The following is a 19,503-nucleotide window of genomic DNA, read 5'->3' on the forward strand; positions in this document are numbered from 1 at the left end:
TGTCTAAAGATTTATTTATATTTTATTTATTTATTTATACTATAGATCTTCTTAATTTAGTGTGAAATTGCTTTAAATGCGCATAGTACACTTGACACAAGGTTGGTTATTATAGTGACTACGATCTACGAGTACAATACCATTGAATAAGATAGCTTAAGGGTAGCTCTAGCTTAGCTTTGCAGTGTAGTTGTGCCCTTAATCCGGTGTAAGAGCGCCTTAAGTGGCTGGCTCCTGATGGAGTTACTTCATCCTGACCAGGATTTTAACGATAACTTAATTTGAGGGTAGTCAACCAATAAATAGGGAATTAACGTTAAGCCTTGACCATAATTTAGTGACATGTTAAGTATTTATTTATTTTAATTTTAGTCTTTAGGGTATACTTTCATTCCCTACACTAATCTCTACAATAATTAAAACAATGTTTAAACATCGCATTGGATTGTAATGCGATTTATTCAATTTAAAATTAATTTATTTTCAAGTAGGCTTACAAAAAGCTCTTTTACATGTCCCAGTATTAACCCTTCCACTGTTTAGGGACAATAAATGGGCCAGTGCTGAGAAGAAGCAGCGCAAGAAACTCGGTCACTATTGTCTGCCTCTTTTTCAAAGGGTTATGTATCATCAAAGATAGGTGACTCAAGAGGAAGGTTTGAATAGTTTTAAGAGGTTCCTTTTGCAACAAAAATGTAGCTTGATGTGCAGTCGACTGTGCAAAATATTGATTTACATAAATAAAAACTCTTGAAAACTCATTTCATGAAATACAGTCAAATACCCAAAGATAAAGAAAAAGAAGAAACCAAACGTCACTCAATTCAAAAGAATGCATCAAACAAAATAACATTTTTAACACCTTTATTTTATAAGAAAACCTTTTAGTTTATACAAAATGTATAAAATATCAGTGAAGATGTAGTTTTACAATATACACAGTTGGCAAAAAACATCCGATACAAATAAAACTGGTATGAAAATGGAAAAATACACACTGTGAACAGAATCTGGTCATTCCACTAAGTTTTTCCGTGAAATATACTCTGAAATAGCCAAAAATGTTTACAGATGAAGGTATGTATAAAAAAAGTATATAATTTAAGAATTTAGCACGTGTTTGGACTTCGTTTTTTTCCCGAAATGGCCAAACTTTTGACCCAATTTCACCTAATGGAAATTGACAATCAGGCCGAAGGTGGAAACCAGCTTTATCCAGAATCCTCATCCACAAATGAACTGGTTAATCTTACCTATAACTACCGTAACAACAATGCTGTTAGATGACAGACAGGTAAGATGGTGGTAGCTAGCCAGGTGGACTTAGAACAAGCCTTAAATCATCACCATAACGTGGTGTTACTGTGCTACTCAGCTGTATTTTAACGCACGTGCGCATCTCTAAGTACATCTCTATCTATAAATACTATTTGTACAAAAATTCAATAAAATTGTGTAAGCCCCTAACCAACATATAAATAAATCGTCCAAACCTAGTAGAAAATATCGCCCCTACTGGGAATTGAACTAAAGACCTCTGGGTCTAACATCTTTGCTATTCACCTCGTTTCCTCAGAGGATGAGAGCTCCCTTGGCGCGGTGCGGTACCCCTGCATGCCCTCCCTGGTGGCTCTCCAGCAGATGAGGAACCGGCTCCACTTGGCGTATCTTGGCAGGAAGCTGATGAAGTGGACCGCGCTGGCTACTGGCAGGGAGCTGAGGAGGATAGCCATGGAGATGCACTCGTAAGTGTCTTTTAGAACCTGACAACTCAAAGGCTGGAAACGCACGTAACTTCCTCGAGGCTGCGTGTGTCTATAATCACTTACTACTCGGTGATCCGTTTGCTAGTTTGCGCCCTGTCTCATAAAAAAATTTACAGTCACAAAATTAATATTTCTTACTTATTCCGATGGCTTAGCGACCCAGTGTCTTGACTTTTGATAGGAGATGTCGCTATTTGCTTTGGCCTTGTGTAATGTCATGCCAGTTTCCTGCTTCAAGCTTGTGAAGATTCAAAATGTACCACATGGGTACTCTCCAAAATTATTCTTATCACTATAGCAACTAAGGAGTAAGGAGGATATTTCTTGAGATACAAACGTGAGTACAACCTAAAGTTATTCTTATCGACATAGAAACTAAGGTCAGCAAGCGGATTAAATCGGAATTGATGGTGTGGTCAACTGAAAGTGCTGTGGTCTACTGAGGATAGCATTTGAGATACATAGTGCACAAAGTCAAAGTCAAAGTCAAAATTTCTTTATTTGTTTGGACTAATAAATAGTTCTTACAAATCGTCATTTTGCTCTTAAGAGTACGCACACACAGTACTTTTGCCACACGTGAGTATTCTCTAAAACATTGAAATTATACTAGTGAGGAAAAACGGATGACCTCGTCCCAAATCAGAGGATGTGAGTCTGGTAACCCCTGCATGCCCTCCCTGGTGGCTCTCCAGCAGATGAGGAACAGGCTCCACCTGGCGTATCTTGGAAGGAAGCTGATGAAATGGACCGCAGGGAGCTGAGGAGAATAGCCATGGAGATGCACTCGTGAGTATTGTTCGTTTGTTCGTTTCAGCTAAATGATGTCCACTGCTGGACAAAGGCCTCTCCCAAAGATTTCCACAAAGACCGGTCCTGCGCCGCCCACATCCTGGCACCGTGAGTATACCTACCCTAGAGCATTCTTGTCACCATGGAAACTAAGGTTCATCATCATAATTTCAGCCACAGGACGTCCACTGCCTCCCCCAATGATTTCCAGATAAAATGAGTCATTGTTATCATCATCATTTCAGCCACAAAACGACCTCTGCTGAACATAGGCCTCACCCAAGGATTTCCATACTGCCCGGTTGGTAGCGACCTGCATCCAGTGCCTTCCTGCTTCCATTATAATGTTGTCGTTCTACTATAGGTGCAGGAAGGCGCTAGAGGTAGGCCGCTACCAACCGGGCAGTATGGAAATCATTGGGTGAGGCCTATGTTCGGCAGAGGACGTCTTGTGGCTGAAATGATGATAATGATGATGTCTCATATTTTTATTATCTCAGTTTATGACAGCTTCCTCTGTTTAGTTATAAGACTGTAGTCTCTATAACTTGTTTTATTACGGATGGTCAAGGTGATGCAATAAATTAATGAAGTATTGAATTGGTATTTACCTAACAATCTACGCTACGCTGTTTCAAGTATGGATACGTAGTTTAAACTGCCTTACATCGCCTTCGTGGCGCAATAGGTTAGCGCGTTCGGCTGTTAACCGAAAGGTTGGTGGTTCGAGTCCACCCGGGGGCGGTTATTTTTTGATCTAAAATAACCAAACGAATAATGATGGGACAGTATAATAATAATATGAAAAAATTAGAAACTCTTTTTAATGTTTTAGTTTTTTTAGGGTTCCATACGCCATACGGATTAGATTCTGGATTGAATTCCTTCCAAAGTGTAAAAAACTCGTCTGGTCAGCGTAGGGAGTGTCGGCCTAATCGTCCATTTGCCTCTGGTAAATTATACATAGAGAGAGTCAACAAGAGAGGGTAAAATTACCATTTTTACGGGGAATCTCTTAGCTTACATCTCACCTGATGGAAAGTCATCAGGCGGACTCCTCAACCACAGAGAAACTGGCTATCTTACCTCCATCTCTAACTGCCGGAGCACAGTTCTAATGAAAGAAAGAAAGAAAGAAAGATACATTTATTACAATGGACATCACACAAATACAGGCAATTACATAGACATGACAGTGGCACATAATAATAAAAGAAGAAAAAATAAAAAAAAAGAGTAAACTGAGCAGTGCCACCCATTCACCAACAAGATGCCCACTGCAACGGGACCCCACTCAGCATATGCCTTGACCCACGGTGACGAAGGCTACGGCGCTGGTTTTCAGTGTGTGTGTAATGCTATTAACATTATTGTTATGTTGACTTTATTTAGGTGAGATGATGATAGCTAGCTGAGCAGACTTAGATCCAACCTTACCCTTAACCATCGAGCAAAAGATATTGCCCTCACAGGGAATTGAATCCGGGACCTCTGGATTCAAGACTGGTGGTTTTACCATAAGAACACGACCGTTAACTTGATGATGATGCTTTGTTCTAGGATCTACGACTCGTTCGCCGAAGACCTTGGCAACGCATTCATGCTCCTGGCTCGTGGTAGATACTTCTATCCAAACCTCAACAAGATGGTGCTTGAGAATTGTCCCGCTAAGGTAAGAGAATAAAAGTAATCAAAGGACAATGACCAAAAGTGGTCCAAATGTCCACCACTAATGAGACCTATATTGGCTTATAGTTCATTAAATAGAGATTAACTTTCAGTATGGGACGAAAAAAAAATAAGCTGTCAGTAAGAAGTTAATCTCAGGTACTACTGGTCCGATTTGAAAAATTATTTTTGTTATGGATAGCCCATTTAGCAAGGATGGTTTTAGGTTATATAACATCACCCTACAACCAATAGGGGCGGAGCAGCGACCACCCGACCATAATTCCAATATTGATGTCTTTCTTCTGAGCTTATTTTTTTTTCTTTTAGCGAGAATCTAACACGGCACACTAAGCGACATGACATAACATGCATATATTAATCCAAAATGTGCGATGGATAGAATGATATCAAGAACATTTTTCGGATGAAAAGGTAAAAAACATGACTTTTCATTCGTCCATAACTTTTTACTGACAGCATAATGTATCTTTGATTGCGGTTTGGTTATAATGAATCAGTATTTAGTAGACTATTTTACTACATAGGTCTCGTTAGTGGTGGACATTTGGACCACACTCCATACATTTTTGGTCTTTATCCTTTTAGCAAGTAGTTTTTTTTAAGAGAATAAGAATAAGAGAATAAGAAGCGTTTATTTGCCAGAATACAGGTTATAAGGTTCTTACAAAAAATTTTTAGTACAAGTATTCAACCTGCATGCAGGTGTGCAAATACATTTTGTCAAGTGGTAAGTCAGTAGGATCACTCTTATTAACATTACATTCAATTATATCATTACATTACTTTAGTCAATTTATTATTTATCTACATTTACATTGTCATATTTTTATAATCCATAAATTCATTCACGCTGTAAAAACAGTACTCAAATAACCATTCATTCAATTTTATTTTAAATAGCTTACAGTCCAAAGTTTTTAAATTGTCTGGAAGGTTGTTAAACAATGTGATACACATATTGAATACATTTTTTCTATAAATGTAAGTGGAACATTGAGGCTGATATAACAGATTCACATACTGAGCCCTTAGTTTCCTTGTTTTTACTTCATTAAGTTTCTGAAATAAATTAGGGTGAGACACTACAAATGTGCAAACGTTCCTTATATACATGCAGGCTAAAGGCAGAATTTCTAATTTTTTAAATAGGGGTTTGCAGCTGTCTGTAAACCACGTACTTGTGATGGCTCGAATGCATCTCTTTTGGAGCTTAAAGACTCTTTCCACGTCTACGGAATTTCCCCATAAAATTAGGCCATAGTTGAGCACTGATGATACGTGTCCATGATAAGCAGTGATGGCTGCTTCAATGGAAACAGTGTTCTTTAGCGTTTTAAGGGCATATACGAACCGGTTCAATCTATTACATATTGCGTCAATATGAGTCTTCCAATTTAAGTTACTATCAATATGTAGTCCGAGGAACTTAACACTATCTACCTTTTCAATTGGATCACTATCGTGAATTAAGTTCAATTCCGGTGTCCTTGTCTTATAAGAATGGAATTGCATGAATTTCGTTTTGGTAACATTTACATTTAAGTCATTTTTATTCATCCATGTGATTATGTTTTTTAATGCACTATTAACGCTCTCTTCATATGCATTTTTATCATAACCTTTTATTAAAAGTGTCGTATCATCCGCGTATAGTATGCACTTATGTGTTGTTGATCGAGGCAGATCATTAATATAAACTAAGAACATTAGAGGTCCCAATACGCTGCCCTGTGGCACTCCCATGCGTGTGCATCGATACTGGGATCTATACTGTTGCTTAATGAGACGATTATTTACTCTAGTAAGTTGTGAGATTTCCGTACATTGTTTTCTGTTTCCTAAATAGCTTTTTATCCAATCCAACGCTTTGCCTCTGATCCCATAGAGCTCAAGCTTGGAAACTAGTTTAGAGTGATTCACAACATCAAACGCTTTACTCATATCGAGGAAAATCGACATAATGGGTATTTTTTTGTTAATAGCCTCTGTTACGTATTTAACAAAATCGAAACAAGCCAGCTCGGTTGAGTAGCCCTTTCGAAATCCATATTGTTCCGATAGGAGCAGAGCATGTTTCGTCAAAAAATCGTTTAACCGAGTGGCCATTGCCTTTTCAAAAACTTTTGAAATGATTGGTATCAGGGCTATAGGCCTGTAGTTACCAGGATCAGAGTAGTCATTTTTCTTATGTAACGGTTTTATTACAGTAATTTTTAACTCGTCAGGAAATACGCCGTCTTCAAAGGATAAATTTATTACATGAGAGAGAGGACGACTTATTAACGGTGCTATTAGTTTAAGAATACTTGTCGTCATATCGTCATAACCGCTACTAGAAGTATTCTTTAAAGACATTATTATTTTAAATATTTCTTCTTCTTTAACTGGTTTCAAGAATATTGTATGTAGGTTGCGCATTATGTTATTATTGATATTTGTGTTATTTGATGCGTTAGTCATGTTAATGTCAATGAAATAATTATTAAATATATTGGAAATGTCATATGGGTCGTTGTATGTCAAATTATTAAATTTTATTGAATTGATGTCATTTTTATGTATATTATTCGATATAGTCTTTGAAATAATGTTCCATGTAGCTTTACATTTATTTTTGTTTGTTGAAATATATTTATTATTGTTAATTTTCCTGGATCTGTCTACACATTTTTTTAATATACTACTATACCTTGAGAATTCAATTTTATTTATGTTTTTATTTGACTTCATTTTTTTATATGTCATATATAATTTTCGTTTAGTCTTACAAGAGTTTTTTATGCCTTTAGTAAGCCATTTCGCCCTAGTCTGTCTATTACTAACTTTGACTTGAATTATAGGAAAGCACAAATTATAAAATAGGTGTAGCAAGTCATATAAACTGCGAAATGCAATTTCAGCATTCTCTGCACTATCAGCTTCTGAGAATGACAGTGCTGAAACGCAGTCATAGAACTTACGAATATTATCTGAGCAGTAATCTCTTTTAAGTTCGAACCATGTCGTGTATGTTTTCTGCTTTTTTATATTTAGCAGCAGAGTTTGGGCTGTCTCGTGATCCGACAAGTAGAGGTAGTGAACGTGAGCTGCGGCTACCTTTGTATTACTTGCCATTTGATCTATGCATGCGTCTACTCTCGTGGGTGATTTTATGTGCATAGTAAAATTATGATAGAGTAGGGTACTGGTAAGAATTCTAGAAAAATTGGTGTCTTTCAAAATATCGATATTCCAATCACCGCACAAAACAATTTTTTTCTTTTTATACATCAAACTTAACTTTTGAAGTAGGTTGTCAATTTTATTGATAAAGACACCTACATGAGACGTAGTTTGCTGTGGAATCCTATAAATATTTATTATGATCAAATCTATCCCTACTATTTCGGTCCCGCAACATTCAAAGTAAAAGTCAGAGGCAAATTCTGAAGCTAATTTGATTGGTTTAACATCCAAACCCTTCCTGACAAGTATTGCACTACCACCTCTAGATTTACCACGACAGTATGTTGAAACTAATTTGAAATTTTGAAGTTTAATATTTTGTTCTGACCCCTTTTTTATAAAGGTCTCCGAGAGGCAAAGCACGTCAACCCGCTGATTATCCTCCTCAAGTTCTTGCAGTGAAAATTCTAAAGCATCCAACTTGCTCAACAACCCCCCTATATTTTGGTGAAGTATTCTAAATGTATCATCAACTCGATTTACAGAATTATTAATGTTTCCGCCATAGAACGATTTATTTGTAATCCCTGAAATATTACATTTTGTTAATGGTTTTACGAAAAAACGTCTCTGGTAGTATTTGATGTTTATTACAATAGTTCTGTTCTAAGTTATTGGATACAATTCTAGAGCGAATTCCTCTTTTCAAACATTCTTTCTCATACTTCAGATAATCAATTTCAATATTTAATTTAAAAGATAAATAGTCCAGGGAATTATTTTTAAAATAGCTATGATACATGTTCAAATTCGTTTCAATATATTTACAATTAGAATAATTTTTGGCTATCATTTTTAATTCTGAGTTCAAAAGTTTAGTATTCAAATAATTATTAGCTTTAACACTCAATAAATAGACATTATTATGTTTCAGTTTAGACAAAATATTACACAGACTTGTAAAAACCTCATAAGGATTTCTGTCATTAGACCCTACTGCCAGAATAATAATGTTGTCGCGTTGTAAGGAAAACGTCTTCTCTTCTAAACCGCTTAGAATCTCAGAGCTAGTAGCATTAGGTTTTACTTCCCCATAAACATTGTATATATCATTCCATTTCCCAGCTCTTGTTGTTCGTATTTTGGATGCCAAGCCAGCAACCTGCTGATCTCCATAAATTAATATTGTTTTTTTCAGTGCACGTTCTTGTTTTTGACTTTGATTATTTAGAGAGCCATACTTAGTGATACTTTTGTCATTTTTTGGTGAGGGCATATCTCTTTTTTCTCCGCATAATAAAGAAAAACTATCATTTTTTTCTCGTTTTTTCGAGGACCTAGGAGTCTCATTAGAATTATTGATGCCTTCCTTTTTATTTGTCGATTTCTTGGGAACTGATTTACAGATTCTGTTCAAATTGTCTATTTTTTGCTCATGTTCACGAATCTGTTTTTTAAGTGTTCCATTTTCTTGTAGTAAATTATTAATCTCGCTATCAGCTGCCGCTAGCTTTGCCTGTAGATCTGACAATAACCTTCGCATATCATCTAGGTCTTCATGCTGTGTATGACCCAAGACGGGGCAGCTTCTATTTAAACTATTAGAGTATTTGCTTGTCTCATTCTCGTCATCAGTATCTAGTGACTGGAAAAAGTTTTCTGTCGAGATGTTTGCAGTGTATTTCTTGCGTTGTGTGATGTTATCGGTACATGAGTTACTTGTATTTGCCAAATTTGAAGCTTCTGGTTGAGCCGGTGAAGATGTGTGAAGTAGTAGCNTCCTGTACTTTTTTCATATTATGACAGGAATTGCAAGTCCATTTGCTTTTTCTATCTTTGTTGAAAGCAAAGAATGAATTGTACCTTTTTTCTGATACATCAGTGCATTGTACATGGTATATTTTGTTGCAGCAACAACAGGTAAGTGACTGTTTACTAGCATTAGCAACTTTGTTGCATTTTCCACACAATGTTGACACCTTTTGTTTCCCGGTCGACATATTAGACGATTTTTATTATTTTTGGTAAAATAAAAAAAAAATATAAAATCAAAACAAAAATTATAAAAATTAAAAAACAAAAAAGTTCACTTCATAAGTTTCTTTGTGGATTCGAACTCGGACCGTCACGCATAATAGGCACGAGTTAAGCCACTACACCACCAATGTTTACTCATAGCGTGCGAATTTAAGAGTCATATCAAACAAAGTCTAAAAAAGTTCGTTATTGTGATTCATGCTTAAAATATTTGCACGACTTGTCTTTCACCCACTTATTATTTTTGTTAACGTTTTATCACTTTTCACTTATTTTGGTTTCACTTTTGAATTATTTTCCTGCAGTCACTGTCGAAATGGTTTTTCACTAAATTTTGCACTGTATTATAACTGTTTTCTTGCACTTCTTGGTCACTCACAGTTTGGTTGTTTTTTCATTTAAAACTTAAGTTTTATGTTCTGCACTTAATGTCACAAATAGTTTGACTTATAATAACACTATTTACATATTTTTATTGGTAATTAAGGCACTTAGTATATTTTTAAAACAATTTTTTTGCAGACGATAGTGTTGACGTGACGGCAGCGCCATCTCTTTCATCTCTTCATGTATTGATGAAGGTTGCNGTAGTAGCATGTTTAAAGTAGTACCGGGATGTGTTAAAAGAGGTTTTTACACATCCCGGTACTACTTTAAACATGCTACTACTTACTGCAAAAGCCAGTGCTGCTAAAGAAGTACTGCTGAAATCCGCACCACAGGAAAAAAACATAAATTTTATACCAAAATTATGAGTTAGGAGAAGCTAAGGGGTGAAATGGTATAAGGTATAATATGAAGTTTGGAAAAAAATCGTTACTCAGGTAGAACTATAGTAAAAAAGGAAAAGAATACTACCAAAATATTAAGTAGATTTAATCAATTTTGTTTGTAATTAATTCAATTATTTCCAAGTTTTTCATTTTCTGTTTGTTTTTCCTTATTGTTTTTTATTTTGTATTACAAAATCAGATTTTCCTTTTCAATTGCTATTATTGTTTTCTTCTAATTGATGCCCATTGTTATTATTAATGTTTACCTTCTTTTGTTTCGTAATTAAGATTTCACTGAAACCATCTGAGTAAATAATAATTAAAGATACTTTTGCGTTGACATGTTAATTCTCTATTAATTAATAATTGACATGTGTATTATGTTTTGAAACATTATCGTATCGCCTTCGTGGCGCAATCGGTTAGCGCGTTCGGCTGTTAACCGAAAGGTTGGTGGTTCGAGTCCACCCGGGGGCGGCCCACTTTTTGTATAAAAATAACCCAAAATAATAGGTCAGTAAATGGGAAATAAAAAATGTGGAACTATTTACTGGTATGGTAACCCAATTTCTTTAAAGTAAGTTAGTATTTTTTTTCTGGTACGCGGCCTCCATTCCAGAACCTTTCTGCCCCATCGACCGTCAGTTCTGCGTACTATGTGCCCTGCCCATTGGGGAGGCCTATGTTCAGCAGTGGACGTCCTGTGGCTGAAATGATGATGATGATGATGAAGTTAGTATTTTTAGGGTTCAACACTTTACAAAGAACTCATTTTAAGGAAACGAATTACATTAAAAAACATGGCTCGTTGCACGTTGTATTTCTGTCTTTTAAGACATTTTAAGGAAATACTAGATATGGAACGGTATGAAAAGTAATTTTACGATAATCGAAACTTAGGTAAAGGTAGGGTAAGACGCTTGATGGACCGATGACCTGTAAAAGATGGCAGAAGTTGGATGAAAAAAGTTAAAAGATCGTAGGGAGGGAGGCTTTCAATAAGGGTTCCTTACTCGCCAGTGGCGCCAATTAGTGAGCGAAGGAACCCGTCATTGTTATGGTAGGAGAGTGTGGAACTTTACGGAACCCTTAGCACATTAATCTGACTCACTCTTGAACGGTTTATTTAAAATATTTACAGGATTCCAATCAAAGCTGTCATTATAAGAATAAAATTAATAATTCACGTGGGAGACGTTCTCACATGGCGTTATTATTGAATTTCCATAGCTACTTTAATAGGTATGGTGGAATTTACAATGCTGTATTTCAAATAATAATAGAGACAGATTTTACTTTACTTTAAAACTTTGTAAGGGATAACAAAACTTCCAAGTGTAAGTAGGGTGATCGCTATAGTAATTAGCCAATACATAGTTGTTCAGGGAATTTAGACGAACAATAAAAGATTTGGATTTTAGAATATTAGGTTTATAGATTTACATAGGTTGAATATAAATACAATGCAATCAAGTTAATAGTTCGGGAGGCGAAAGAGGTCTGTCGTTGGAGTGTGAATTTGACAGCTCGGCGCGGGAGCGCCCACGTTACGCGCTGTGATTGGTCCATAGATCAGCAGCGACATTATGGCGTAGACAATAGTTATTGGCCAACTTGCCTAAAATGAAAAGAAGCAAGCCTAATGGAAGTTATTATGAGAGACTCGAGTCAGTCAATCCAAATACTACTTTTTTTATCACAACCAAGAAGCTGCATCTCGCCTCGTGGAAAGTGATGATCAGGGCGAAGGTGCAAGCGAGCTTCACCCGGAATCCTCAACCACAGAGGAACTGGCTATCTTACTAACTGCCGGGACACAACAATGCTGTTAAATGAGCTATTGTATGATACTTTTATGGTAAAACACATCGCCTTCGTGGCGCAATCGGTTAGCGCGTTCGGCTGTTAACCGAAAGGTTGGTGGTTCGAGTCCACCCGGGGGCGGCCATTTTTTGAACTGTGCTTAGAATTTTTTGCCTGAATTTAAGAATCTCAATATATTTTTTTATCCACTACGAGGAAGTTCTTGGCCTGTATCTCACCTGATGGTAAGTGACGATCAGGCCGAAGGTGGAAGCGTGCTTCACCTGGAATCCTCAACCACAGAGGAACTGGCTATCTTACCTCTAACTGCCGGAACACAACAATGCTGTTAACATTGTTGTTATGGCGACAGATTTAGATAAGATGGTGGTAGTTAACCAGGCGAACTTAGAACAAGCCCTACCACCAACCAAACCGAACAGAAAAATCTGCCCCCACTGGGAATCGAACCCGGGACCTCTGCGTCTGATTTCTCTTAGTTGCATAGCAGCATTCGCCTGTAATGTAAGTTTTACATTCGTCTCAGAGAACTACAGTACAATACTGCTCCACTTAACTTTAAACTCTCCCCCTATGTTCTTCTGATTAATTTCGTTGCGGGTCCAATGACAGTTTAACTTTCCCCAGGACAAACTTGACTTTCACTGTTTGGATTATTGGCGGTCAAGCTGTAGATCCTGGCTACACAGGAGTTGCAGCGGTGGGAACGAGAGGTGGAAATATTCCCGTATGCCCGTTTTCATCATCAATCCCTAATTTTTAAGTGACACCTACTTAGGGATTAATGGTGAAAACGGGCATTATTGCTTTAAAAACAATTTTTTGCAAATTAAATAAGAGAATTACAAAAAATAACCGCCCCCGGGTGGACTCGAACCACCAACCTTTCGGTTAACAGCCGAACGCGCTAACCGATTGCGCCACGAAGGCTATATGTGCATGCCTTAAGGCCGGGTAGCAGAGAAAATGGCGAAAATGAGGTTTTCATTTTTCATTTTTGAGGTACTAAACAGTAAAATTAAAGGCTAAGATTTTTATTGGGCATAGTTGAGGATATTTTCTAAGGCTATTAACGGATGGAAACACGATTTGATTAAGTTGACTCGATAGAATAAATTCCCAAAGTTACCTCTATTCGTTTTCTAATTATGGTTTTATTTTTAAAATAAGCGATTTGAGATTCTAAATCTTTTACTAAACTAAAGTTCAGAAATAACTTGAGGGCTTTTAANCAGTTGTCATGTTGTCCAGAAAACTGCGCAGTTTTTAAAATTATTTTAGACCTATGAAAGTTCTCATTTTTTATTATTTAAACATTTAAGTTGAAATTTTGAGAATGTTCTGCTAAAAGCATTTTTTTTTATGTTTCTAGCAAAAATTTTGATCAAAGATAGGAAGGTGAATATTTTTTTCAAACATTTGCAATTAATAGCGATATTGTCAAAATAAAGAAATCTGAGATAAGTAAACCCGAAATAAAGATAAGTTTTTTTAAAGCCTACTAGGTCATGAAATTGAAAAAAAGTTACAAAATTATTCCTCCATCCATCCATCCTCTCGCCTCTCGGATTTTGTACCGAACGGACGTGTTCCGCATTGCTCTGCACACGAAGGTGATTGTGCTGGGTGCTTCGCCTCCGGAGCTTGGAGTGGTCGCGCTGATATACCGGAGCCCCCACACTTCGCGACGCGGCGCCGTGCATCGGGCTGGTGAGTGCACACCAAACTCAAAATTTTGGCAGCCCGTTGGATTTGAACCGGCAATCGTTGCGTGGGGACCGGCTGTGTTACCGCAAGGCCAAGAGATCGGTGAGCGGCCGCGACGAAACAAGCCTACATTACGAGTGCTACAGTTGCTACGAGCTACGTACTACGAGCTACGAACACCTACACCTACTCAATAGCAAGACTGCGCGCGGCTTTTTGCTTGAACAAACACGTAAGGGGCTTTGAAATTACTCAATAACAATCGGAAATTGTCTCGACTATGCCAAACATACAGCGTTCACCCCCACAAAGCTCCGAGGCAAACAAAAGCCCGCGACACTACGGGTCAGAGTCCGAACTAAACAAGGACTGCCTAACAAGCTCAGATCGGGAGGAACTTGAAAACATAACAACAAGATATAAACGCAGATGCCTACAGTCCCCAGTGTCTTCTGGACCCCTGATTGAAAACAGAATTGAAGAACTCCGTAAAGCACAGGAGCATAGGTTTGATACTCTCACCAATGCTCTCACTACGCTCATAGAACAAAACAGCGAGATCAAGAAGTCCGTGGATTCCATGGCAGCCAAGTATGAGAGCCTCTTAAACAAAGTTGATGTCCTGGAAAAAGAAAATTCACAGTTTAAAACTGAAATACGGACACTAGAAAACAAAGTTGAATTATTAGAGAAAGAGGCCAAGTCAACTTCAATTGAAATAAGAAATATTCCAAAAGCCGACCAAGAAAACAAAAAATCATTAACTGAAACGGTCAAAACAATCGCATCAATAGTAGACACAGATTTGGATGACGGTGAAATAAAGGACATCTTTAGAACAAAGTCCAGCGCTATCGTAGTACAATTTACCTCCGTTATTAGAAAGCAAACTGTCATTTCGAAATTCAAAGAATTTAACAAAACAAAGAGAACTACTCAGGAGGCTCAATTGAATACCGAGACTTTGGGCTTGCAAGGAACTGCAAAACCCGTCTATATTTCGGACCACCTTACCATAAAGTCGCGACATATTTTCTTCTTGGCGAGAGAACTTGTAAAAACAAAGAAACTTGTTGCTGCTTGGACATACCACGGTAATATCTACGTCAAGAGGGAGGACAGCGATCAACCCGTCCGAATATCTAATGAGCAGGACCTGGAGAACCTAGTGTCATAATATATCTCGTATTGTTTTTACTTAACTATCTTTATATTAATTAATTGTTTTTGTACCTAGCTTTTACTGTTTGGCTACAAATTGTATACTGCCACTATCAATTATCACTAGTTTAAAACTTATTAACTCAGTAAGTACACAATACCCAAAGAATACATGCTTATACAAACGCACCAGTACATACTACACAATAAACCAAACAAAGTTTTTTACCTACTTCTAAATTTTCTTTTTCTTTCGTTTTTTTTTACCTGTAAATTATTTTTGCAGAACTTATTTTAATTTATTACTGTACGAATACCTACAACCATGAGTAGACTCGAATTATCGGAAGAGATCGTAAACTCATGTACAGTTCCTTGCGCAAATATTGTAGACTCAAGTACATTGCAATATGAAATTAATAGCATACATAGATATGAACAAAAACTTAACGTTATATGTATTAATATCAGAAGTGTTCATAAAAACATTGATAACTTTCTTACCTTCATTACAGGAATAAACATTGTGTGTCATATTATTGTCCTAACGGAGTGTTGGTGTGATGAGTATTCAGTTCCACCAACGCTTAATGATTACGATATGCACTACACTAAACGCAGCTACAACCAAAATGACGGCGTTATGATGTACGTTAAGTCTGACATGAACGCTTCCATCCACGAGGTGGAATTGGATGAAGGTAACTGCTTAGTGGCCAAATTGAGGGATTTAACTGTAATCGGTATTTACAGACCTTACTGCTTCAAAAGCCATGATAGTTTTCTCGACTCATTGGATTCCCTATTAGGCTCAACACACTCCACCAACATTATTCTAACAGGAGACATTAATATTGACACACTGGAAACCAGAAGTAACTCAGTTCGAGATTATCTCGAAATCATAGGGTCACATGGCCTACAAAACTGCATAAATATCCCCACACATGGACGTACATGTCTGGACCACTTTATGTGTAAGTCCAAGGCAAATATGTGGTGTTACGTGCTGGAAACGGATATAACTGATCACTATCCAATCATGTTATCCATGGATTGCCCACTGAAATGCGAATCGCAAAATGATCCAGTCATTAGAAATAAAATTAACTACGAACTTTTAATGAAATCAATCAAAGACAAAGACTGGAAACCCTTTATGGAAATTGATGACCCAAATGTAGCTGCCGTTGCCTTGATTGACATAATCCAGGGACAAATAAAGGATCATTCAAGCGTAGTTACAATTAGCAAACGTATAAGACCTTTAAAGCCATGGATTACGCCCAAGATTATCAAATGCTTTAAAAAAAGAGATCGCATGCATCAGTTGGTGAAGAATGATCCCAACAACATTGAATTGAAGCTGGCATACCATAAATATCGAAACTTTTGTAAAAATACAGCCAAAGACATGAAAATCAATTACTACAAGGATAAATTTGCACTTAACTACAAAAATAACAAAGCTACCTGGGAAACTGTAAAAGATCTATGCCATATTAAAAAGAATAAATCGGATGCGACAGCTCTTCTCAGCACTTTGCCCACACCACTAGCATCATTGAACTCGGTAAATAACTACTTCACCACAATTGGCAGTGAACTAGCCAAGAACATAATAAGTAATACTGACACCTCAAAACTTAATAGCGGTAGAACATACAGTTCCTCAAAAAGCGTAAACTCCATGACTTTTTTACCAACAGATTCAATCGAGGTGGACAAAATTATTCGAAATATGAGGAAGAACAGCGCTCCTGGAATAGACAATATACCACCTGCTGTGCTCTTTAACTCCCACACCATTTTGTGCTCAATGATAGCGCATTTGTGTAATCTTAGCTTCGCCACTGGCATATTTCCAACAGCCTTTAAGAAGGCTGTTGTTGTTCCAATTCACAAAGATGGAGCTGTGGATGAAGTGTCAAACTATCGGCCTATCTCGCTCCTCAGTACGATAGGTAAAGTAATTGAGAAAGTTGTCAACAACCGCCTAACCAACTACCTAGAGTCTAACCTCCTTTTGTCGCCTAATCAATATGGCTTTAGGTCGGGTAAAAACACAGAAGATGCCGTTTCCTGCCTGGTGAACAAAGTAACTGAACAATTAGACAAGGGACACAAGTGCGCTGCCGTATTTCTAGACCTTAAGAAGGCTTTTGATACTGTGTCCATACCGATACTTTTAAACAAACTGGAAGGGATGGGGGTTCGTGGAGTTGTACTTGACTGGTTTTGTAGTTATTTGACGAATAGGAGCCAAGTTGTCAAAATCAGTCATCAGTATAGTGATAGCTCTCCGACTACATATGGCATTCCACAAGGCAGCACGCTCGGACCAACTTTATTTCTGGTATATGTGAACGATTTGTGTTAATTGAACTTGAGAAATGGGTGCACGCTTTCTTTTGCAGATGACACGGCCTTAGTTTTCAGAGGTGAATCATGGCAAGACGTACAAAGAAGTGCAGAAAAGGGACTGCAAAAGGTGACAGAATGGCTTAATACCAACTTGCTCACTCTGAACATTAAGAAAACAAAATATATCTGCTTCAGAATAAACAACAAAACAACGCAGCCCTCACATTTCAGTATCAGGGCTCACTCCAACTGTTGCTCTGGGAACGGCGGTATCAGCGCTGGCTGCGACTGTACTTCGCTAATCCAAACAGACTCTCACAAGTACCTTGGTGTCGTGGTTGACCAAAATCTTAACTGGCAATCACAAATTTCAGCGCTAAGTAAAAAAATAAGGAGGCTTTTGCACATATTTAGGAACCTGAGAGATGCTGCTGACCAAGAACTAGTCACACAAGTCTATTACGCCTTGTGTCAATCCGTGCTGACGTACTGCATCTCAATTTGGGGCGGTGCAGCTGTCACCCATCTTATGGAAGTGGAAAGGGCACAAAGAGCAGTCATTAAAGTCATGCTTCATAAGCCAAGAAGATACCCATCCGACCTACTTTATGAGGAAGCGAAACTATTAACGGTCCGGCAACTGTATATTATATCTTCAGTGCTTCGCCATNGAGTGTGACGCTTGAACGGAAGGAAGTCAACCTAACCTAACCAACTGGTATTTCTATACTGTGTAGCCGCGAGAGCTCTTTGGCGCGCTGTCTTCGGCGAAGTATTGCGCGCGCAGATTTTGACAGCCCGAAATACCTACTTTAGCAGAAATACCAAGCCTTAAAAGACTTATTTTCATGAATCTATGGTTATTTTTTTATTTATAGTTATTTTCAATGTGTTTCACATTGTTCCCTTTTCAGCACCAGCCCATATTATATCGTTCCGAAGTCGTGGTAGGGCAAACTATATCAAATTTTGGGACGTGACGTGTTTAAACTCCCTGGAAAGCGCTTAATTAACTGAATAAATTATTTGATATGATTTGATTTGATTTTTTCCCAACCCGTTTGGCCAGCGTGGGGTATAGATCATGTCTCAGGCCCAAAGATCCTGAATTAGATACCCAGGGAGAGGAAATTTCTGCTCCGTTTGGTTGGTGATTGGTGATAGGGATTTTTCTAAGTCCCCCTAGCTTACCTTTGTGATAGTGTTTGTTAGCCAGTTTGTAAAAAAGAGATGTTATGTATTTTAAGATAGATAAAGTTGAAATATTATACATTAAAATAAACTACCTACATGGACTAATTTTTTTTTATGCTAGGCAAGGCAGGTATTTGACCGCAATCGCACCTGGTGTTAAGTGAGATGCAGTCTAGGATGGTACGTACATATCTGCCCTGTAAGTGCCTATTCACTCTCGCCTTGAAAACGCCCGGAATAAAAATATAATATTAAAATATATTATAAATATTTATATGACCAAATTTATATTATTATTCGAGAATATTTTTTTTTATTTATAAATAAAAAATATGTCCCAAATCGCTGTCCAAGCAACGCGACATGGTGCCCAGAATGCTGGCTGCATTTCCGCGCTGAATGGCCAAACTGATTATCTACATAAAAAACTATTTCTTTGAGAATTAAAAATTAAATCAAGTCAATTTAAATCAAAGTCAAATTCCAAAATACAAAATAAAACGTGAATTCATTATACCGACCGAAAACTTTAACATTTTACAGAAACTTATTTTTTTTAACTGTCATTATTTTCTACTTTTAGCCCAAAAAGTGGGCCGCCCCCGGGTGGACTCGAACCACCAACCTTTCGGTTAACAGCCGAACGCGCTAACCGATTGCGCCACGAAGGCTATGTGTTTTGATACAAAAGTATTGTACGCAAAGAATTTTAAGCGTTGCATTATCCCATAACTTTTTCCATGGCTTTGTCCTATATTGCTACCATAACTTGAACTTTAAGTACTAAAAATAAGGTCGAATATCAATCAAAACTTTTAACGTGTGCCTAGAGGTTAAAGCTCTGATATACCTACTTCTCCTTACTCCTATTTGACTCTACCTAAAGTGGATTAATTTAAATCAGTACAATTTTTTGTTGCACTCACCATTTATTTCACATGATTAAGCGGCTAAAAATCATATTATTTTTTTATCAAAACAAAAAAACTAAAAATTACGCTTACTTTCTCGCCAAGATGTCTCTATCC

General features: G+C 37.3%; 1 protein-coding gene and 5 non-coding genes across 6 annotated transcripts in view; 4 read left to right on the top strand and 2 right to left on the bottom strand.

The window, feature by feature from the left end:
* The first annotated feature begins 945 nt into the window (after positions 1–945).
* The window catches only part of LOC114352324 (balbiani ring protein 3), a 40,582-nt gene continuing 22,024 nt past the window's right edge, over positions 946–19,503 (top strand). The window contains exons 1-3 of the mRNA XM_028303913.1: positions 946–1,077; positions 1,577–1,745; positions 4,119–4,230. Of these exons, the coding sequence (XP_028159714.1) occupies positions 1,062–1,077; positions 1,577–1,745; positions 4,119–4,230 (297 nt within the window). The 5' untranslated portion in view covers positions 946–1,061. The remainder of the gene's footprint in view (positions 1,078–1,576; positions 1,746–4,118; positions 4,231–19,503) is intronic.
* On the top strand, positions 3,229–3,302 carry TRNAN-GUU (transfer RNA asparagine (anticodon GUU)). The gene has a single exon. It is a non-coding gene; the product is annotated as a tRNA-Asn (tRNA).
* TRNAN-GUU (transfer RNA asparagine (anticodon GUU)) lies at positions 10,629–10,702 on the top strand. The gene has a single exon. It is a non-coding gene; the product is annotated as a tRNA-Asn (tRNA).
* On the top strand, positions 12,096–12,169 carry TRNAN-GUU (transfer RNA asparagine (anticodon GUU)). Its single transcript has one exon. It is a non-coding gene; the product is annotated as a tRNA-Asn (tRNA).
* TRNAN-GUU (transfer RNA asparagine (anticodon GUU)) lies at positions 12,906–12,979 on the bottom strand. Its single transcript has one exon. It is a non-coding gene; the product is annotated as a tRNA-Asn (tRNA).
* Positions 19,073–19,146, bottom strand: TRNAN-GUU (transfer RNA asparagine (anticodon GUU)). The gene has a single exon. It is a non-coding gene; the product is annotated as a tRNA-Asn (tRNA).

The sequence above is a fragment of the Ostrinia furnacalis genome, unplaced genomic scaffold (genome assembly GCF_004193835.3).
Source record: "Ostrinia furnacalis isolate ACB-3 unplaced genomic scaffold, ASM419383v2 OfSCF1319, whole genome shotgun sequence".
NCBI classification, from domain to species: Eukaryota; Metazoa; Arthropoda; class Insecta; order Lepidoptera; family Crambidae; genus Ostrinia; species Ostrinia furnacalis.